Consider the following 22422-nt stretch of genomic DNA (forward strand, 5'->3'; position numbering starts at 1 on the left):
TATCACACCTGTCCTTTACTCCCTGCATTGGCTCCAGGTCCTTTTCAGAATCCAGTACAAACTTTTGCTCTTTGTTTTCAGTTCCATCCATGGCCTCGCACCAGCATATTTATGTGAGACTTTGATCCCTCACCAGTCCAGCAGAGCCCTACGTTCTGCCCAACACCACCTGCTCGAAGCGCCCAGGTCACGTTATAAATAGTGGGGTGATCGTGCTTTTGCTGTAGCAGGTCCAAAACTCTGGAACTTGTCACAAACCTGCCCCTGTTCAAAGCAAAACTAAAGACTAACCTGTTTAGAAAGGCGTTTGATACATAGTTCTGTGGCACTTGTTGTATATGTGATAATGGTCTGTTTTTAATTATATATTATGCTGTTTTTAAAATTGTATTTTTTTAATGTGTATAGCGCTTTGGTCAACTTTGGTTGTTGTAAAGTGCTTTAGAAATAAAACTTGATTTTATTTTATTTCTTTTCAATTGCGGAGCAGCATTATCTCCTCCCCTTTGGTGAAGAATGCATCAGTGTTTCCTAGACAAAATGAGGTTATAAAGGAAGCATTAGGCCTCCTGTCCTCAGCTTAAAAAAAACTTGAACGTTTTATATCATGGCCACCTCTTAAACGCTTCCGGGGGTGAAGGAAGAGTGGATAGAAAAGGAGATAGGAGGGACTATTCGGACACAGCCTATATCTCCACTCAGTCAGCTTCTGTCCATTTAAATGAGGACAGGCAATAATCAAATCCGTCACATTAAAGACAGAGTTTGGGAAATTTTGCAATATGCAAGACTTACAGCATGTTAATAAATGAAAAGAAAAAAACAATATGACGATAAAATAAAAATAAATTACAGTAAAATGTTAAAATGAATTGAATATTGTTAAATATAACTTATGTAAAATATAACTGCTGCGTGAAGTTAGCCCTGAATAAAATGGCAAAGTGACAAATCAGAACATAGGGTAACACATACAAACCCTGCAAACCTCCAAGAAACAGTGTGACAAGTGCCATGAGATGGCATTTCTGTATTGGAACGAATTGACGTCTTCCACTACAATATTCATTGATTTTACTAAGTCTATTCAGCGTTTTCTGCAATGAACGCGCCCCCTGTTCAAGGAGTACCCCTGTTAAAAGTTGAAGGCACCAGCAGACCCCCATGAACCTGAACAACAGTTAGCGGGTCAGAAGATGACTGAATGAAGTGGCTGAACTCACTATAAAGCAATTGGACCATCTGTGTTATCTGAAAACACAATTTTAATGTCAATGGAGCATTTTTTCCATCTCCTTTCCCTTTTTTATTGCCCCATCACTCCTCAGACAAAGTGATAATCTCTCTGTCCATTTGCTCTGGAAGCTTTTGTACCTCCCTCTGTTCACAGGTTGCTGGCAGCCTGATAAGCCCCAGAATTGCTATCTTGGTTCCAACAATATTGTCCTTTTCCCAGTTTCCAGAAACTCCTCTGGGCTTTTTGGTTCTGTCAGAAATGCTTCTTTTCATAGAGCCCCACAGGTGCCAACCAATGGTGGCTTGAGAAGATGACAACATGTGACTGTGCTCAGCCAATGTCTTACACCCACAACTGCACACATCCTAGAGGGAAAGTGCATTCAGAGAGATGACTCTATTTATAATCTCTCTGGTAGAAAAATAGTAGCCATGCTGCAAATATTAAATATTATGAAACACAATTATTTTGTGTTTCATAAAACCGATAACGTGCACCCAACTTAATGGATTCACACAGGTGCAAAAATACAACTTAATGATCTGTTTGTGTATAAGATCCGGCAGGCTGACATCATCCTGATATCTCTCTCTCTCTCTCTCTCTCTCACACACACACACACACACACACACACACACACACACACACACACACACACACACACACACACACACACACACACACACACACACACACACACACACTGCTTTAATGCCAGTTGCCCCTTCAGGCTTGCGCCTTCCCCCTCTGCTCTTATCACTCCATTTCCTTAAATTGTCCTGCAGTCACCATGATGACACAGAGCTCGCCCTTCAATCAAGGAGCTGTCTTTCATCCAAAGGCTGCACCCAGTGACCATGCACAATAAAAGCATGACACGTGTGATTAAAAAAAAACAGAGGACTTGATTAAATGTGGCACTGAGCTGAAGTTACTGATAAAAAGTGGGGGGAAAAGAGTAAGAAAAGAAGCCCAAAAACATAATGATCCAGTTGAAGTGGCAGCCCATAAAGGCTCAGATGGAGGGCTTTAGATAAGCAGAGGAAGTGGAAGAAGCAGTTAAAAAGGAAGCAAAAAGAGAGGGAGATTCAGAGAGACGGGAAGAGTATGTGAGCCGGGGTTAAGACAGAGTGTGTGTGGTGGGCTCAGCAGTGAAGTTGACGATGCACTGGGAGAACAGCTCCGCTGCAGGGCTTTCAGGCTCCATCACTACTGCTCTCCTTCAAGCAGCTGCACCAACACACTCGCCTTCTCTCTCTCACACACACATACAACCACAGATGGTCACACAACTCTCAACAACACACCAATTGTTGAGTATATCTGCACACCATTGCTGCAAGAGAACAAGCATTTATATGTTTGTTTAGGCCTTGATAGCATGCCTGTAGTCATGCAGTGAGGTCATCTCCAAAATCACTGCCATTATGTAAGCAGAATAAAAAACAAATAACTAATACAGCCAGTAACTTTCACTAATGCCTCACAGGATTGGAAAGAAAACAGTGTTGCATGAACATAATAATAATTCAAATTAAAAAGCATTTATGTGGGTTTATTAAAAGCTGAAATATTAGTGCAAAAAGTAAAAAAGGGGAAGAGAGGCACAGCTGTGGAAGAAAAGGATTCTAAGGTCAAGCTAAATGCTTTCAATGAGCAACAAACAGCAAAAGCTTTTCACCAATAACTGTTATATACACTGTATACCAGTTAATTATATTTTTCGATACACATAAACAATCAACAGTTGTTTGTTTACCGTCTAAAGCAGTGTTTCTCAAATGGGGTTACGCAATGTCACTAAGGGGGTACTTTAGAGAGAGAGAGAGAGAGAGAGAGAGAGGGTAGAGGGTAGACAATTATCAAATGAAAGCATTAAAATTGTAATGTTTTGTTTTGTTTTGTTTTTTTCTTTAAAATTATAATCGCACTAAATATTACCAGCAACTCACAAAACGACAACAAAAACACATAAAATAAGAGAAAAATATACTGAATTTTAAAAAGAACAGACAAACAACAACATGAACTGAAAATACAAAAGTGAGTCTTGGTCCCACACAAGGCGGGAGATGACCATAAGTGATAAAAACTATGAAAAATATCTAATCTATAGTTGTTTTTTCATAGAATTTTGAGCAAAATGTTGTCGTATGACAAAGGGGGTACTTGAATTCATTAATAAGAAAAAGGGAGCTCTTGTAAAATAGATTGCATGCTTTGGACGAGTCAGTCACATCATCTGCTTTTTTTGTGCTGTTAGTTCTCTTGGTAAATTAAGACAAAAGTGAAGGAGAATACCCCAAGTGTCTGAATCTGCAGTCTGTGTGTTCACTTTTGTGCATGTCATGATGTCCTGAGGTATTGTTCCTGATGCTGATCTCATCACTCATGGGCCATTTTTCAATCTGTGAACTTGTGCGGACTTGTGTGCTCGTGGACTCGTGAAACGTCATCACGCGCTGCCCAAGTCCTGTTCCAACTCAAAGTCTGCTTCTCAGCAAGTCTGCTGTAAATCACCAGATGAGAACTTGCTCCCCCAGTTTTGCATGCATCAGAGGAGACTTCATGCGTATTCCGCCAGTTATATTTCCCAGCATGCACAAGTTAAAAAAAATGCATTGATATGGAACATAATAATAATAATAATAATAATAATAATAATAATAATAATAATAATAATAATAATAATAATAATAATAATAATAATAATAATAATAATAATAATAATAATAATAATAAAATAATAAGGCATGAGATTAGGAGTTTGAAGTGGTGCAGATCCTGTTTTGTTCAAAAGAAAATATTTTCATTTTTTATGTAATACTTATTGAAAATTAAAATACCTTATTCAAAAAGGAGAATGACTTTTATATTATATTCTATTATCAATATTATTGATAATATTATTATTGGTCTTAGTGAGCCTAAAGTATTTCCAAAATCTATCCAGAATTATTTATTAGCTTTTTAGCTGTTTTTTTTTTTACTATTTATTTCTTTTTACAATTATTATGAATTCAATACCTTAAAATGTAATTAATAAGTAAGAATTCAAATACCTAATTTCAATATAAGATATTTTATTATTGTTGTCATACATAATATTTTCACAAAATCTGTTCAGAATTTTTCAATTTATCACCAAATGTTTTATTGGTTTACAAAATAATTAATATTTACAACAATGACATCTACTCAATGATACATATTATTTATTACAGTGGAGCCCACATACTCAACACTCTTGCGCACAATGATGTCAGGAAGATTGCTTTGTCCCAAAACGATGAGTATACAAAGTCCTTGCTTGCACACTCAGCAAGTCTGTTCCTTAAGTTTGCTCCCACAAGTCCGTACCTTGGAGTTCACAAGTACGGAGTATGCATAGTTAGAATTGAGAAACAGCCCTGGTCTTGTTGATTTCCATCCCCCTTCCTGTCAGATAGCTGCTTAAGGTTTTATCATTAGAAGGTTCCTGACTTTGCCTTCACCTTCAGACACAATAAAACGCTTGAAAAAGCCCAGCTGACGTGGACACATATACATTTAAATAATTAAAGAGGGTTTAACAAGAAACTTTTGTCCTGGGTGCACAGGTAAGGTGATATGGTGAATTTCATCCTCGCCTCTGGGCTCAGCCGTTGGCTCGTCACTGATCAAAAGCTGCTGCTGCCCTTGGTGATCTTCATGCCTTCTCTGGTTAAGGGATAAATAAAGGGATTCTGAATTCTGCTCTGAGGGATGAAGAGCTGATATCGGTTAGATTCTCTTCTTTCATCAGGTATGATTTTCTCTCATTTCTCCCATCTGTGTTCATTTTACACTTGGATATTGATCGATGCAGTTTTATAAAAGCAAACATTAATTAGCTTTACCTCAAATTGAAATACTCATTCCTACTATAGGTCGATAATTCCAACCTCGCACAGCCAACGCTGTTTCATTAGTGCTTTGGTAATGGAGACATCAGCATGACAAATGAAGGAAATTTAAATCCAAATGAGGGTATTTTGTCGGTCAAGGCAATTGATCACTCTGTAGCGTTTTATTACAGTGGGAGTACATGAATTTGGATGTGTGACACATAACACAATGCTTTTTAATACCATTACTTTAGCAAAAAATATTATAATTAACTACTAATTAACACTAATGAAAACATTTCAGATCAGAGGTTAAGGGGAAAGGGTGCTTTACAGAATATTAATGTCCATAAAATGCAAAATATGAGACATTTTACCTAAGCTTCACACTTGTCACCAGACTGGCTTGATTACACAACATAATAAGCACAATATGTTCTACTACAACTTCACATCTCACTCTCACTTTAAAATAATCAATTCTTCCCCACCCTTTCTATTTCCTGCCTTGAGTCTCTCCTCCAAGCTCCCTTCCCCCTCCCCCCTCACCCCCTCACCTAGGTGTAACACTGCTCTCCCTGTTTATATCCTCCCGATAAAAAAATGTTTCTTATCCTTCCTTAGGGAGGGCTGGTGATGGTCACAATTAAGCAATAAAATAAAGAAATGTATTTCATTGCAATACCAAAACATGCATTGCTGTCTTAAAATGATTGCACTTCTTGTAGTGTTGACCTTTGACAGCATGTGCAGACAAGTGAAAAAAAAAAAAAAAAACCTGACCTCGGTAAACACGGTAAACGGAACAGGCTTCACCAGACAGCTGGCACTAGGACCCGGAGGCAAAGTAAATGCGTGCCAGTACTGCATTTACAGGCTGTGATATTGCAAGTTTATCATTTTACCTGTTGTTAGAGCTACTGTCTTTTACTGTCTTTACCAGGGAGCAACTATTTATTCCTAGTGATTGTTGTAGTTCCTATCTCCATCTTTTCTCTTTATTTTTGGCTCTCTTACACTAAACTAAAGTGTAATTCAAGGATTGTTTGTTAACCCTCTTTTGTAACTAAGCCTCAAGCTGTGTTTCTTTCGATCTATACCAAAACAGTGGAGCTGGCTGCAGATTTAGCTCACCACCACGCTGTTAGATAAATATTAGTTTCTTTCCCTTCAAAGGTCAGCTGTGGTTTTCTTCTCAGATCTCTCCCATTAATGATGTAATATAATATTTACTCCTTTTTATACAAACACTAACTCACGCTAGGGTGATGTAAGCAAAGCCTTGCATCTAAATATATATTAAAAAACAGCCTGTCAAAATTGATGTAGAGAGGCAGATTATTCTCATTAGAATATACAATTTAGCCCCAAAAAAGAATGTTGCACCAATACATAATTACAAGGAAAACAGTCTTCAAGCAATAAACCATAGTTCACTTCCAAATATGGGAAGACAAGGTTAGAAAACACAGAACTGAGCACGAGATCAACAACAACACAAGGCTGTTAGGCCAGAAGATCTGAGAGCAAGTGGAAGAAGGACAATACAGATGTTCTTCCAGATGTTGAGGTAAAGTTGGTGTCTGTATCAAAGCATGAAAAAAGCTGCGGGGACTGATCTAATGTTTGTGCTCTGTTTAAAGCTGTGGAACAAGTTGCATTTGAGTGCCCCTCCGGTTTGAAATTCTCATTTGAGTTATATTTCAGTTATGGCTTTAACTTAGATTGAGATGTCAGCTCCTAATGTTTTTGTTGATTTGGTTGTTTAACTTGAATTTCAAAATCTCTTTAGTTTACGAGTGGAACAATATACAAAGTTCACGAGATGAGACGATGAGCATGATAAACTTGGTGATATTACAGCCTGTTTGGATTGTGAAAGGAAGCCAGAGTACCTGCAGAAAACCCTCGCAGCACAGGGAGAACATGCAAAGTCCACACAGAAAAGACCCAAGTTTCCACCCCAAGGCTTGAACCCAGAACCTTCTTGCTGTGAGGCAATGTGCTAACCACGAGCACTGGGCGATATGGATTAAAACTCACATCTTGATATTTTTCTGAAATTGGCGATATATGATATAAATCTTAATAATTTGAATTAAAACTAAGTCTGACCAGAAAGACAATTCTGGGTTAAATTAGCTGATGCAAAATGCCACACACGCACATTAAAAAAACAAAAAAAAAACAAATAGTGGCCCAATATGTGCCACTTTTGGCGTTTTCCATTTTAAGAGACAGCAAGTGTGAGTGAGTTCTGTAATAAGGCTTGTTTAGTAGTAGATCTGGGTTAGGATGCACTCAGAAATCTGTCTAACTGTGCTTTTTATCAGGGATGTCCTAATACAACTTTTTAATTTCCGATATGATACCGATATTGCAGCCTTGCGTATCGGCTGATACCGATATTGATCCGATATTCTTTCATAAAAAAAAAAAAATTACTTATTTTGTAATGTGGAATGTTAGAAAAGGAATGTCACTCAAACAGAGAACAATAGTCAGCAACAGTAGGCAACTGACCCATTTATTATTAACCAATTGGGTACATAAATGTTAACCTTCAACATAACATCTACAGTATTTTACAATTGAATAAAGTAAATAAAAAAATAATTGGGGAAAAATAATAAAACTTGGAAATTTGAATTCGATATCCGATATCCGTTTTCAGGCTGATATCGGGCCGATATCCGATATCGATGTTGGATCGGGACACCCCTACTTTTTATGTTGTTCTGAGAAGTAGCAAAAGCAGCAACTCCTAAAACAAATATTTTGATACAAAATAAGCTATGAAAACTACATATATCGATATAGGTGATATTGGAATTTTCTATATCACCAAAATAGAAAGGTCAAATATATCTTGAAAATCGATATTTCGCCCAGCCCTATAACCACTAAGCCACTGTGCGCCCTATAAGAAAATACTGTGTATTTGTTTTCATTTTTAAAAAAATTCAATTTAACTTCAATTTAAATAAAAAGAATAATAATCTGTATTTTGACTACAAATATTATCTCTAGTTTTCATTCATGTATCATTACATCCCAATAGACTAAATATCGGGATTCGAATGGAATCGTAGGTTGAGCGTATCCTTACACCCCTAGTTAGTAAATATAGGGCAGGTGAAGCAGGCCACCTTTGGGTGCTGGTGCAGGAGAGAGAGCTCGCTCTGCGTGCACACACAGCGACGAGCAGCAGAGAGCGGATGGAGGCTGCTCTGTTGTCTGCTGCGCACTCTCCTGTCTCCAGCTCTCCAGCATCACCATGGAGGAGCCTAATTAATGCTCCGGTCCGGACCCTCTCTCCTCTCCTCTCCTTTCCTCTCCACCGCCGCCTGACACCGGACCCGCGTCTTTGGACTCGTGTTACCGAGCGGACAGCACCGCGGCTCCACCATAGAGTCCTCACAGGAGAAAAGGTATCGCCTGCTGTGCTGCTTATACAGCTCCCCCCCCCCACCCCACCCCCCCAAATGAAGTTAGCCTATTAGCATAGCTGCCAGTGACGAGGCTTATTAATGTAATACATGTTATTGTTGTGAGAGGACAGCTGGCAGTAATGGCCACTTTCCTCTCTGTGCGCTGTCACGTTTGTTGGATGCAGACGACGGTGGCCTCTTTGTTTTTGTCATAAACAATACAGCCTCGTCCATGTGAACTGGGTTTGATGGCCAGACTGGTTTGTGCATAAAAGACCCGGATCTGGAGCTGCTCGGTGTCGGGGAATCACTGGTTTTCTACTAGATGTGAGAATTGTTTCTGCAGAATGAATAGAAGGATCATCTAGCGTGTGTGTGTGTGTGTGTGTGTGTGCGTGTGTGTGTGTGTGTGTGTGTGTGTGTGTCATCTCCCCTTGGTGTGTTTTAGACAGAACACGTCTTACCTTGGTAGGTCTGAGGAGAAACACACACGCACACACACAATGTAAATTTAGTTAGTCACGAATCACTGGTTGAAAATGTCACTTTTCATTTCCATCCTTGGTGTAGCAGTGGATGGAGAGCCTTCATATACATTGATTGTTCACACATTGACTTCTCACTGAGGCACAAAGGAGACAGACAGACAGACAGACAGACAGACAGACAGAGCACTGACAGTCTGTAGAGTGACGGTCATACATGACATTGGCTCCTCTGCACGTGCTGTAGTCATAGCACTTGGCGGATTAAATCCATGGAGCATGGCTGCAATGTGACCTTTACAGTTTCTTCCATGCAGGGCCTGCTCGCATTTCAAGGACTTACACAACTGAGCAAATTACCAGTTTCCTCCTGCCTGATGCTGCTCTTCATCTGTTTACTACCACAGTGGTTTCAAAGTGAAGCCCCCTGCTATATTTCTATGTGTTGCAGTTATTTAAACCCAGCATGTGCACAATTGACAATAGAATATGAAGTATTATTATTATTATACTTCTATAGAAAAACAACGTCATGTTATGGGATTAGAGCTGGGCATTATATCAGGATTCAAGATTTTTCTCCAGTTTTCTGTTTTGGTAATATAGAAAATGACAATATCGCCTACATCGAGATATATCTATATTTTTTGAACTTGTTTTTATATTTACAGTCACACAGTACAAATCACTTCATGCAAGTATTTATTATTATTCATAGAGTACAGTCAAACAGTGTCCTTTGCAGTTTTTCTATATTTCTAAGATATTTATTTTTATAACTTATTTTGTATTAAAATACTCGTTTTAGGAGTTTGCTTTCGTTACTTATCAGAACAACATGAAAAGCAGAGTTCGATGGATTCCCGTGTGTGTCGTAACGCAGACCTTCACCTAAACATGCCACACTACAGAACTCACTCACATGTGCTGTCCCTTAGAGGAGAAAAAGCCAAAAGTGGAACATATTGTACATCTGTTTGTAAATAAATGTGTCTGTGTGGCTTTTTTCTTTAGCAAATGTAACCAAGAATTGTCTTTCTGGTAAGACTTTATTGAGTTAACAATAATAATAATTGGAATTTTGAGAAAAAGTATTGAGATATGATTTTTTTGGTCCATATCGCCAAGCCTTATATGGGATACAATTAAAGTGTGTGGTTTACCTTTAGTATTTCCATGTGCTTTGTAGTCAGCCAATGAGTTAAGTAAAGATAGACTTAGACCAGAGGTCACCAACACGACCATGTGAGGTGCCCTCAAGGATAGGGGTGTAAATCGCCCGTTTCATTCTGATGATTTGATATTTGCTGATGTCACGAAGTCTGCCATGATACGATTCCAATTTGTTTCGATTTAGAGGCTTGCGATTGATATCAGACAATAATCTGTTTTTTTTTTTTCCCAACTAACGTTTGGTGTTTAAACGATAAAATAAAAGCGGAAGATGGATATCAATGTTTATACAGATTATATAGATTTGACTAAACAATCGATTAATCGATCTAGATCGGTTAAGCTTTACACCCCTACTCAGGGACTCTAGTCACCAATGAGCTCCATCTAAAATCTGATTTACTTCCCTGGATTCAAACCCACAAAGACAAATACATGTGACAGATGTAGTTAGTACTTAGTACAGTTAAATACTGCTGCACGTGATAAAGTTTTAGTATTAAATGAACCATCTTTAAATGTTTAATGTCACTTAATAGTGATAGTTTTTAAGTGATGCAGATTTGTTGTTGTGTGGGTTGTGATACGCTATATACAATATGATATATAAGATATATTTTTGATAACTCAAGGTGCGTTTTCATAAAATATGACATAATTGTTACATTGCACAAATGTTAAGTTGTTTGTTAGTCTCTAGGAAAATAGGAAGATGATAATTTTTTATGAAATGTAATGAAAATGAAACAATTGCATGAATTAGGAGAAATAAAGTGTTGCATGTTGAAACGTTAACATTTCCTACCATTTTAAGTTACTGCTAGCACTCCTTATTATCTTACCCTTTAAATTGAAACTCAGAAACTGTGAACATTTGGTATTTAAGAAGTGCTTTTTAAACTGGTAGATCTTCAGACTATTCAGTAGTAGTTCACAGTTTCAGAAAGGTTGGTGACCCCTGCCTTAGACCAATGTTTTCAACCTTGGGGTCAGAAAAGTCTAGTGAATGGTTAAAAAACAAAGATGAGAGATAGGTTAGTAATTTACAGATCTTTATGCAATTTGACTCAGTTACGTTGGATTCATTCTTCAATTACCTCATCAAGTTTCATGTAGATCAGACCCAGGTTGCTCATTTATGTGTCCATACATTTGGACCTACTGCATTGTTATTCATGGCGATGGAAATTTCTTCCAAGCCTTTAAAGTGCATGTGAATGATCATATACCATGATCAGCATCACTGATCCACATAACTGCCAATATCTGACAAAGAGGATATTTGGTGCTTGGTGGAGGTTTGGTGATTGATAGGTTTAAGTCCTGTAAATTGGACTCTTCCTGTGTAAAGTTTGCATGTTCTCATGCAAAGATGGATCATATCAAATAACAGAAGTAAAATATGTTGGCTTACACATTGGGGCAGGACACAAAAGAGCCCCAAACTAAATAATGTAAGTTTTAGAGGTGGATGAATGACTATTGCCTCTCATAAAAGGTATACTAAAAGATCCCTGCACATTAATAACTTGGTAATGCAATTTGGCAAACACCGTTTTTTTAGGATTTTATTTAAAAGTTCCAGGTCAATTACCTTTACAAGGTTTTATTACAGTGATTGGGTGTATTGACCTCACACATGTGACACATTGAGGCCATTTAGAAATTATTATACTGAATGAGGAGCCATATAAAGATTAACTGTCCTCAGTTGAATAATCTTAATGTGACGTTTTTTTGCATAAAAGCATCATAAGACCTTTGAGCAGCCTTGAACGTAGAATGGAAAGTACAAAATGCACTGACACCATTTTTGTTTCTTTTTCAGGGGCAAATTATGCCAGCAGCATCAGAGTCACTCACCCTGGTGACGTACCAGATCATTGGTCAGACTGCTCTGCCCTCTTCTAGCTTCCCTGTCTTCCCTGGCAGATCCATGCTGCTGGATGCTCCTCACAGACCCACGCCCACACCATGAGCGCCAACGGGCCTACCCTAGACCCAGCCCCCTCTCCTCCCACTGCCCCAGAAGCCCCGCCCACTTCGACCCCAGCCACTACCCCGGCTCCGGCCCCTGCTCTCCCACCGGCTCCTCCCGCCCCAACTGCTCCAACATCCTCTACCATCCCGGTAGGTGCGTTGGCACAGAAGAAGAGGCAGCAGTATGCCAAAAGCAAGAAACAAGGCAGTAACGCCAACAGCAGGCCTCCCAGGGCTCTGTTCTGCCTCAAACTCAACAACCCTATACGAAGGGCCTGCATCAGCCTGGTGGAGTGGAAGTATCCTTTACCATGAGCTAACAGGGAACTATAAGTCCAAAACGTAATTAATGTTGTGGATTTGTGTTTCATCGTACTATTGAGTGTTGAATGAATTGAGAAAATTCAATATATCTACAGCGGCTATTTGGCTTCCACTACTAGATATCAGCTTTATCAAATGTCAGAGACTGCCTCACATTCAATGCAGTGCATTCCATTTTTTTGGCTCAAGTACCCCTTTCTCTTATTTCTGAATACAAGTGCCCCCTTTGTCCGACTACAACATTTTGCTGAGAATACTATACAACTATAGAGCATAATAATGGAATGAATGAGTGAGTGTTAACACACATTTTATATTTTATATATAATTAGAATAAAACAGTAGTGTCTCATGAATAGATTTATTTCTATAGTTTTTATCATTTACAGTCATCTCCCGTCTGGTTTGGGACCAAAACTGTACTATTTTCAGTTAATTTTCAAATCAAGATAATTTCCATCATCATTATTATGATTATCATTTTTAACTAAAAATAAACATTGTATAACCCCATATTTTTGAATGCTTTCATTTGTTAATTTTTCACTCTCCCTCTCAAGTACCCCCTGTAGTCCCATCGCGTACCCCCATTTGTTGGACTTAACTTTGCCTTGTAGGAACTTAGGATGGTGCGTTGCTCATGAATGTAAAGAATTGCAGGATCTTGCACACTGTAAACAACTATTTTGGGGTGTTGTAATCACTATTTTGAATAATAGTTATCAAGTAAAATCACAAAATTTTCTTCAATTTAACCTTTTCTACTTGTTTTTTTTTTATAGTAAAGCTGGAAACTGAAATAATGAGTAGTTTTTAACTATTTTATGACAACAATTTGAAACACCTGACCTGATAAATTGACCTAGAAACACCAGGCACATTTACTTATTTTTTTGAGTAAGGCATAGCTCAGAATGTGAGTAGTTGTGAACTCAAAATATTGTGTAATAATAGATTAAGTAGAACTTGTTACTAATTTATATGGCTAAAGAGATATGGCATTGTTGAAGTTATTTTGGTAGAGCCTGTGCCATAGCTCTAATTCAGCTTCACTCAATTATCAACACAATTGAATGTATTTGCATTTTTTAATCAGTTTGTTGCTGTTCTGGTGAGCACAATGCTATAGTGATTAGCATGGCTAGCTCACAGGAACTGGACTCAACTCCTGAGGTGGACACCTTTGGCCGCTGTGGGAAGTTTGCGTGTTCTTCTCACTCTTGCATGTTTTTTTTTTCTAGGAACCATGCTCTTCTCTGTTAGCCCAACAGCATGTATTATAGGTAAATTTGAGTCTCTAAATTTCCTGTATGAGCAAATGAGTGTGTGTGTTTCTCTTTTTTTATGTGCTGGCTTTGTGATAGGTAGAGTGAAGTGAGAATGAATGCTGTTTTGGCAAATCGTTGAGGCAGGTAAGGCAATATCCAGATAGATGACCTTACGGCCGGTAATTGTTTACTGTAATCTATATAGAGGACAAATGGGGTTTTGTAGACATTAGTATTAAATGACAGCTGAATTACAGTCACACATTCTACACCTGTTCATATTATGTATAATTTAACAGCAAAGTTGTTCCTAACTCTTGCCAAGTTGTGTCATTTTTTATTGTTTTCCTTAACCTGATTTCCCAGGCCATTTGATATATTTATATTAATTGCTATTTTTGCCAACTGCATGGCCTTAGCTGTTTATGTCCCTTTTCCTGAAGATGATTCCAACTCCGTAAACCACGATCTGGTGAGTCTTTCCCATTTATCATTGTCATCAGTAGATTTTTAAGTGACTTTTGATGTCTGTGTCGTCACCATTCAATAAACTCCACAGTTGATGTTTTAATGTTAGTATAACTTTAACGATGATTAAAAGCAAAGGTTGATTTGCTATCTTTGAGATAAGAAAGATTTTATCCTGTTGTCTCATCCTGTGCCTGTTTTTGTCCTGTTATTTATGAAGTGAGAATGGCTTAGTATCCCTCCGTTTTGAGAATAGCACACAGTGTTGCGCCTGAATGCGTTCAGAATCAGAATCAGAATCAGAATCAGTTTTATTGACCAGGTACAGTTTAGAACAATACGAGGAATTTGACTAGGTAGTTGCAGTGAAAGGAGACACATCAACACACCGGAGCAGCCATTTGCGGTGCCCACATATTTAGGTGAAAAAAGGATCAATAACAGGAGGAGAGGAGGGGTGAGGGGAAAAAAAAACTGCCAGTTTGAAACTGATTTCCCTAAACAGAGAAAGCAGTGTGAAACCAGGAAAAAAACCGCCTCTGCAAACATAAATGTAAGCATGACACAGTCAAACAACTCGAGACAAGGCATGTAGGAAGGGTTGGGTGGGAGGTTGGCTGGGGGAGGGGGTCAGGTGGGAAGAACAACAGGAGTCCAGCCGTTTGGGGACATGGGCGTGCTGCCAGTCGGCGCTGCAACCACGCCTCCATGCAGCTGCGGTTGGGAGGTGGGGAAAGATGGCCGACGAGGCATTTGAAGTTGAAGACCTGTAGCTGCGTTACTGACAACCAGATGACGTGTGGAAAAGTTCAGCATCAACAGTTCCAGGAGGAATGTAGGGAGGGAGCGGGGGGAGGGAGTGGGGGTAAGAGCCGCCGTCTGCAGAAACTTCCTGGTGATAAGAATTGAGACAACCTTGGCTTTAGCCTTGGCTGGCTGGGGAGCCGAAAGGGAGATAAGCAATGTGATTTGATACAGGCTATGTTAATTTCCAATAGCCTTCTGTCCTGGGTCTCTCTGCTGTAATCCAATGAGTGGCCTAGTTTCCACTTCCAAGCCTGGTCTCTAACTTCTCCCAGTTGTTATCCATAACGCGTAGACGATCCAAAAGCAGCTCTTGCTTGCTTTTGATATTGATCAACACATGAGTCTGAGTGTTCAGAGCCCTGCTACATCCTTCAGAAATCACTGGCAGCTTTTCCAAAACAGTCACCAGCGTAGTACGGACTTTTCGATAGATTAGGAAGCCACCAGCTCCGATCAGCAGCATGCCTACTATCATTATTCCAATCATGTAGATGTCCTCCACGTCTTCCACGGAAAGGATGGACAGACACACAACTCGCCATTTGTTCCAAGGGTCAAGTGTGTATCCAGCCGCAAACGTCCCGCTTGGACATGCGGGGTCACCACCCCTGGTTCTTTGCGTCAAAAAAATCTGATCGATAGCACTGAGAGACCAACTAATTAATTCCATTATTCCGGTTTTGGATGAGTTGCAGAGAGAGGCTCTTGTTAGTTTCACAAGACCTGACAAAGCAGCAGCTGGGGGAGAGATAAGACGGAAGGGAGGGAGAAACAGAGAGTGCGACTGACCTCGTCGAGAGAAGCAAGAAGAAGAAACAATAGTTCACAAACTTCTTATTTTGGGCAAAAGTGAACTGAACGTATGGTATTTCTGCCTGATGAACGTTATTGTGAGCTCGTTCATTCGGACATTTGTGAGCGGCGCTCTGAACTTCATTCAGCAGAATGCTAGATTTCTATAGAGTCATCCAGACAAAAACCTGGCTAAAACACTCGGTAAATGGGCTTTAATTATGTACAGGAAAATTATCTAATCTGGCAACCCTAGCCACCACAGAGTTAAAATGCTGGAGACAGCAGACTGAAGCACCAGCAGCTCTACCTCAGATTGTTTCTCTGTGATTATTACAGCATCTCTGTATGACCACTTAAAAAAATGTCAGTGATGATCCAGGTGGGAGAAATGTTATTGTGTAAAAACACAGGATATTCTCAAAAACAGGCAGAGAAGCATGTTCTTGAATGGTGTTTTAATGAGAAATTATTAAAACAAAAACAGGACAGTAGTACTAAAGGTGTGATAATTTTCCAAACTTGGAAACAATTAGCATCAAATTCCATTTCAGTCCGTACTAGCCGGGTGCTTTAGTTCAGTGTGGGAAAATGCAGGATTCTGAGGAGAATAGCTCACAGAAACATATTCAATAGATTATTTAAAAAAATTGAACTATGAACTAAACTAGTTCATTTTAAAATGTGTGAACTGAGCTTTGAAGTAGTTCATGTAGAAAATGATCTTTCCCAACACTGAGCACACGTGTATTTTGTTGTTGAAGCCGTTGGATGAGGACTGCATGTTTTCAGTAATAATATAGCATTGGGATATTTGCTGAAACACGTTTGCACCTACTCTCACGGTGCTCTGTCACAGTTTTTCTCTACGAAGGTTTTATACAGCTTTCTATTTATAGACTTTATTTTCGTCACTGCACCACTCTTGTGCATCAATGTCTGTGTGATGAATTATGGGTGATGTAGTGTTGTAAGCATTGTTCCACAGCTGAAGATAAGTGCACTCTTGCAAAAGCCAGACAGACGCTTTGGTAATCCTACATGAACAGAGTTCAGCTGTTGTTTTCAATGATTCAGGAGCAGCGTATTCAATGTGTCTATAGATATTTGAATTTATTTAAAGCTTCTTCTAAAAGCACGGACTCGTCTGAGAAATGTTACCAAAGAGGGGAAAGAAAGTTAAACATGCTGTGAAACATAAGCTTCAGTTCAAAGCGTGGACTATACTTTCATAAAGTAAGGTGTATTATTTGACCTCCTGAAAAGAGACTTAACAGTGTTTACCCACTGCCGGTGGATCAGAAGAAAGTGGGACAGCCGGGACATTAAAGTGTCCAATACGCTGTCTTCTTAGGTATGTTCTCAGATTTGGCTTTGAAATACATTTGACAGATTGATCTAAAAATGGCAAAACATGCGGAAATTACTCACGTTTGTTTAGGAAATGTAAAGCATCATTAGCAGTGAATACATTTCCATACTCCAACTGAAGAAAAGCTGCTCAGTGGCAAGCTTGAGTTAGCATTTTGTCACAAAGCAACACGGGCCAAATGTTTTAGATTCATGACAAGTCGCTGAATCCAATTCGAAGTCAGCCAGATTGTTCAGATCAATAAATCAGTCAGTCCAGTACCTGAGATAGGTAGTCGTGACAAACGGGTAGTTTAACTTAGTGGATGAGTTAAACCACATCCTTTTTTCTTCTAGTTGTCAATCACCATCCCGTGCATGAACCTCATAACATCTGTGCATGTTGTTGTCAAAGTCTAAGATTACCAGTTCATCTACAAAGCTTAGAATCAGCCTTTGAAGTTAAACTTTAAACCTAAATCAATAAACATGAACTGAAGAAGACTATTGGATGAAAGGTGAAATATCTTCAAGCAAAACTATGTTTCCAGTTGCCTCAACTACCCGAATCAACATTGCCTGGATGGATGAGAACCTTCTCACACAAAATGATTTAATTTCTTAGCATACTAAGTTATATTTATCAATTACTTTGTTAAAATAAGGGGATTGATCACAAGTGGTTTGGCAAGAGACCAAGTAGTGTGTGTAGAGTGTCTGAACATACCTGGTCTGTAATAACAAAGTATTGGTTTATTTGGCAGTCTTTAGTGGACCAGGTCTGGAGTCAACGACAAGGCCCCCGCTTAGCCGTTTCAAAATTTCTCAAACTCTGTTTCAGGATATACACATTTTCAAGCCACGTCCACATTTTGTTACAGTTTGTCGTTTCATCATCTTTCCTTGTGTAGATGACTTTAGTGGTTATCAAACCTTCCGAAAATTGTACCAAACATGCTGAATAGTTTATTAGGTTAATAGAGTAAACTGCATTTACAGTTTTTATGCTTCAAGATGATTTACAAAGTCTGGATGGTTATGCTTCAATTACGCAAGATGACACCGCAAGATGACACCGCAAGAGCGACGTTAGCTACAATGCTAGACCTTCAGCACCTGTTTAACAGAAAAAATACCATTGAAACGTGTAACATGGTTTCCGTAACATTATTTGTGAAATCTTTAATTACTGCCAACCAGCGAACCACTCTCACATTTGGCATGAAACCCCACGCAGTGATTGCTGATGCTTTTGCTGTGACGTGTCACCAGGTAACACAACCACCAGTTCAACTAATACACCAACAGCTAAACCTGTCTTTGCAACCTGACTTGTCAGACTTGAAATGGAATCATGATAATCTGAACCACCTGTTCATAGCAACACATTAAAAACACACTGCAGATAAAGCTCTCCATCCATTTTCAATCACAGGATAACATGATCACTAGTCTCACTTTAACATGTAGCGAACGGGATTGACAGAATTATGGCCTGAATTGGAAATACAGTATTGCTATGTTTGTAAGCCTTTCTAAACATTCAGTCATTGGGGTAAATGGATGATGTTCTCACAAAGTATTCATGTTAGACATTTCCTTGTCGTGTTGGGGCACATTTTAGATAAAGAAAGAGAGCGTCAGACTGATTTTTCTGTTTCAGAATGTGAATTCTGTTTTTTATCTTTTGGAAGGAAAGGAATAGGCTGAAAACAAGCTTTTGCTTCTTGCCTATTCCTATTCTTTTATTTTTTATTTTTTCAATACAATTTGTATTCAATTTGTATCAATGTATAATATTAACTAAAATAAATAAAACCATTCATTTCCATGATTAAGGCCCTATACAACAGTCATTAATTTCACTGTTTAGACTAACAATATATTTAGTTTACACTCAGCACTGTGCACAGGCCTTTGGTTATTCAGCAGTAAATCAGTTATCAGGGGAATAATGCACTGTTCCATTTTAGGGAGAGGACAAATTGCAGGGCAGGTGTGCCAGCTTGGCCTTATGTTGTTCTACAGAGCTCATGCTGCAATCACAGGAGGGACCTGGATGACAAAAGTGCTGAGCTGGTTTTTACCTTAGCAAGCAGCAGGCTTGGTTTGTTGTTAAGAGGTGCTATTTTCCACTCCTCCACTCTGCTCTGCAGCCTCCCAGGTGCACTGAGGGCTGATAGGACTGATGTGAGTCAGGATACTGCTGAAAAACCCAACATGTAAAGTGAGAAGCAAGTTTTTTTTTTTTTTTTTTTTTTTTTTTTTCCTTTTTTTTTTTTTTTTTTTTTTTTTTTTTTTCTCCTTGTTTGCACATGCTGTTGAAGGTTAACACTACAAGAAGTGCAATCTTTTAACAGCAATGCATATTTTATTATTGCAATTAAATAAATAAATTTATTTCATTGCATAATTGTGACCATCACCAGCCCTCCCTAGGGAAGGGTAAATACTTTATTAAAGGGAGGATGTAAAAGAGAGAGGGCAGTGTTTCACCAGGGTGAGGGGGGTGGGGGGGGGGGAGTTAACAGGGAGGAGGGATACAAGATAGGAAAACGAATGGGTGGGGAATAATCAATAAGTTTCAAGTGATGTGATGTGAAATTGTGGTTGTGTATATTGTGCTTATTGTTGTGTTATCAAGCCAGTCTGGTGACCAGTGTGCGGCTTAGGAATAATGATGGTGGCTGTGAGCAGAGGAGGAAGTGAGTGGAAGTTACATAAAACAGGTATTTGGGAACAACGTGTCTATGGTTGAGCCCAGTATGAGTGTTATCCCACAGCCCGAGGCCAGTGCGTCCATGACAAATGTGATTCCAAGAGCCGCTACTGCAAAACTCATAAGCCGCCCCCGGGCCCGAAGAAGCAGTCGGGCCAGCAGAAAGAGTTAGAGATCTAGGGGCCCCCGGCGACCACCCCACGGCCAAGCAGCCCCCCGAGCGCCCCCAAGGTCCCAAGCCGAGAGGCTGCCATTGCCCCCCCCATACACACCCGAAAAGCCCCCAAGGAGCCAAGGACCCAGCGCACCACGCCACCGACTCCAACCCCCAACCCCCAGGCCCCCCAGCCCCCCACCCCCCCACCACCACCCACACCCCCGCGCCCAGCCCCCCGAGGGGAGGGCCCAGAGAGCCCCCCGCCCGAGACCCCAGCGGAGGAGCCAAAGCCCACGCCCAGCAGACGACCAGAGCCACGCCGAACGGGCAGCCGGCGGGCCCCCGCCGGTGAGCCCAGAGCCAGCAAGGACCCGACCCCAGGCCAGGAGGACCCGGAATGGATGCAGCACCAGGAGCAGCCCGCCCAGGGCGAACGACCACACCCCAAGCCGCATAGGCACCAGGGGGCCGCTGGGAGTCCCCCCGTCGGTCCCCAGGCACCCCAACCTAGCCCCCCCGGGCGCCCCAGATGCTGATGCCGCCCGCGCCACGAGCTTCAGTTCTTTAAAGCCAGGGCCCCCTCCAGAGGCCAAGCCAGACCGCCCCGCCGGGATGTGGCCCCCTAATTTAACCCCGACACTCTGCCTCACGGGGGACCGCCCAAGCAGGGGCCGCACCAGAAGGTATGCAAGGGCGCGGCACGCGCCACCCGCCCCAGAAGACCCCCGCCAGGACCGGCCCGGCCAGCCGGCCAAGCACCCCGGGCCCCAGGAGCACCCCCAGGGACCAGGACCCCCCAAGGGCAAGCCCCCGGGCCAAGCCCCCCGGGACGCGCCCCCCACCCCAGCCCAGGTCCCGGCCACAGCCCAGCAGGACCGCACAGCCCCAGACGGCACAAGGCCAGCAGCCCAGGGCCCGCCGCCCCCCGGACAGCGCAAGCCACAGGGCAGCGCCCCCCGCCGGCCCGCGAGCAACCGGCGACCCCCACCGCGGGGACGGAGGCACCCCAACGGCACACATCCAGCGCGGGACAGCAGCCCCCAGCCAAAGATGCCCCGGACCCACCCACCAGTCCGCAGATGGCAGGACATACCCACCAGGCGGCCGGAAGCAACCTCAACCATCGGAACAGCTAACGCCGCCCCCCCAGTAAACAGCATCATCCCGAGGCGCCAAACAACCCTGCCCCAACCCCGGTGAGGACACCAGCACCCCCCCAGCACACCCACCCCCCAAACCGGCGAGGCAGGCCGCCCCGGGCCCGCACACCGCGGGGCCCGCCCCCAAGGCCACCAGGAGACAAAGCAAGCACCAAGCCACACCCAAGGGGGAGAGGCACCCCCGCGCCCCACCCGGCCGACACAGCCCAGAAAGACCCCGCAAGGAGAGACCCCGGCAAAGCCCCCCCGAGACCCACCGCCACGCCCGACCGCACCATCTTGATGTGCTTTTACTCTATGCAGTGGCCCAGCCACCAACAGAGGGGCCAGGCCCCCACCGGAGAGGCCCAAATATGTGTACCAACCCACCACCCTGTTATGGTGCCTCTCCATTCCCCAATGGAGAGGCACTTCCCGATCCCCTGTGTGAATGTGTGTGTTTGGTGAATGTATGGGGTGTAATTAAAAGAAGGGGGATGGAGGGGAGCGGTGCTCCCCCTCCAGCCTCTGTGGATTTATGTGTATGTGGTGTAATAGGCCGGAGGGTGTAAATGATGATACACCCTCCGGGGGGTGACATGTTGAGATGCGATTAAAATTGGAGGGATTAGTAGGGCAACTAGAGGTGGGAGGGCCGCCCCCATGCCACTACATAGTAACACAGGTGGCTGCCCCCTCCACCCCCAGCCCCACCATCCAGCCCCCCAAGGGTTGGGTATTGGTGTGTGGTGCATTTTCTGAGTGAGCCAGACCAGCTGGGAGTGGGGTGAAGTGAACATGTAGGAGAAGCAAGTTATATCAGAGCAGGCAGTGAAAATGGATCTATCTATGGTCCATTCTGAATCACAAAATGGACAAAATGTAATCAGGACAATAAAGTAACTGGAAAGTAATCAGGAAAGTAAATCAGTTTACTAGTGAAGTGAGTAACGGTCTGTAGTTACCAATTTTCATTAAAACTGCTTTTTTTGAATGTGTGTTACAGAGGAGCTATACTCCCACAAGTTCTGACTGCCTCTTTATTGGACTACTTTCTCCCCTCAAACTTTCCCCACAACTGTCTGTGTAGCGACCAATAAAACCATGGCCATAAATCTCACCCCTGGTAGTACGTTCAGGGCCGCTGAGAGCTCCATGTGGAGGGGATGCACTTTTTGAACAGCTTCGGGCTTGGGAATGGGTTTACAGAGCTATTGTCTGATTGG

At 41.6% G+C, this 22422-nt stretch overlaps 1 protein-coding gene across 4 annotated transcripts in view; it reads left to right on the forward strand.

Annotated features, from left to right (window-relative positions):
• Positions 1-8275: 8275 nt before the first annotated feature.
• The window catches only part of cacna1da (calcium channel, voltage-dependent, L type, alpha 1D subunit, a), an 87312-nt gene continuing 73165 nt past the window's right edge, over positions 8276-22422 (forward strand). For all 4 annotated transcript variants that reach the window (XM_028447007.1, XM_028447008.1, XM_028447009.1 and 1 more), the window contains exons 1-3: positions 8276-8534; positions 12021-12471; positions 14131-14236. In XM_028447007.1, coding sequence (XP_028302808.1) covers positions 12167-12471; positions 14131-14236 — 411 coding nt within the window. In that variant the 5' untranslated portion in view covers positions 8276-8534; positions 12021-12166. The remainder of the gene's footprint in view (positions 8535-12020; positions 12472-14130; positions 14237-22422) is intronic.

This window comes from Gouania willdenowi, chromosome 5, assembly GCF_900634775.1.
Source record: "Gouania willdenowi chromosome 5, fGouWil2.1, whole genome shotgun sequence".
Taxonomy (NCBI): Eukaryota; Metazoa; Chordata; class Actinopteri; order Blenniiformes; family Gobiesocidae; genus Gouania; species Gouania willdenowi.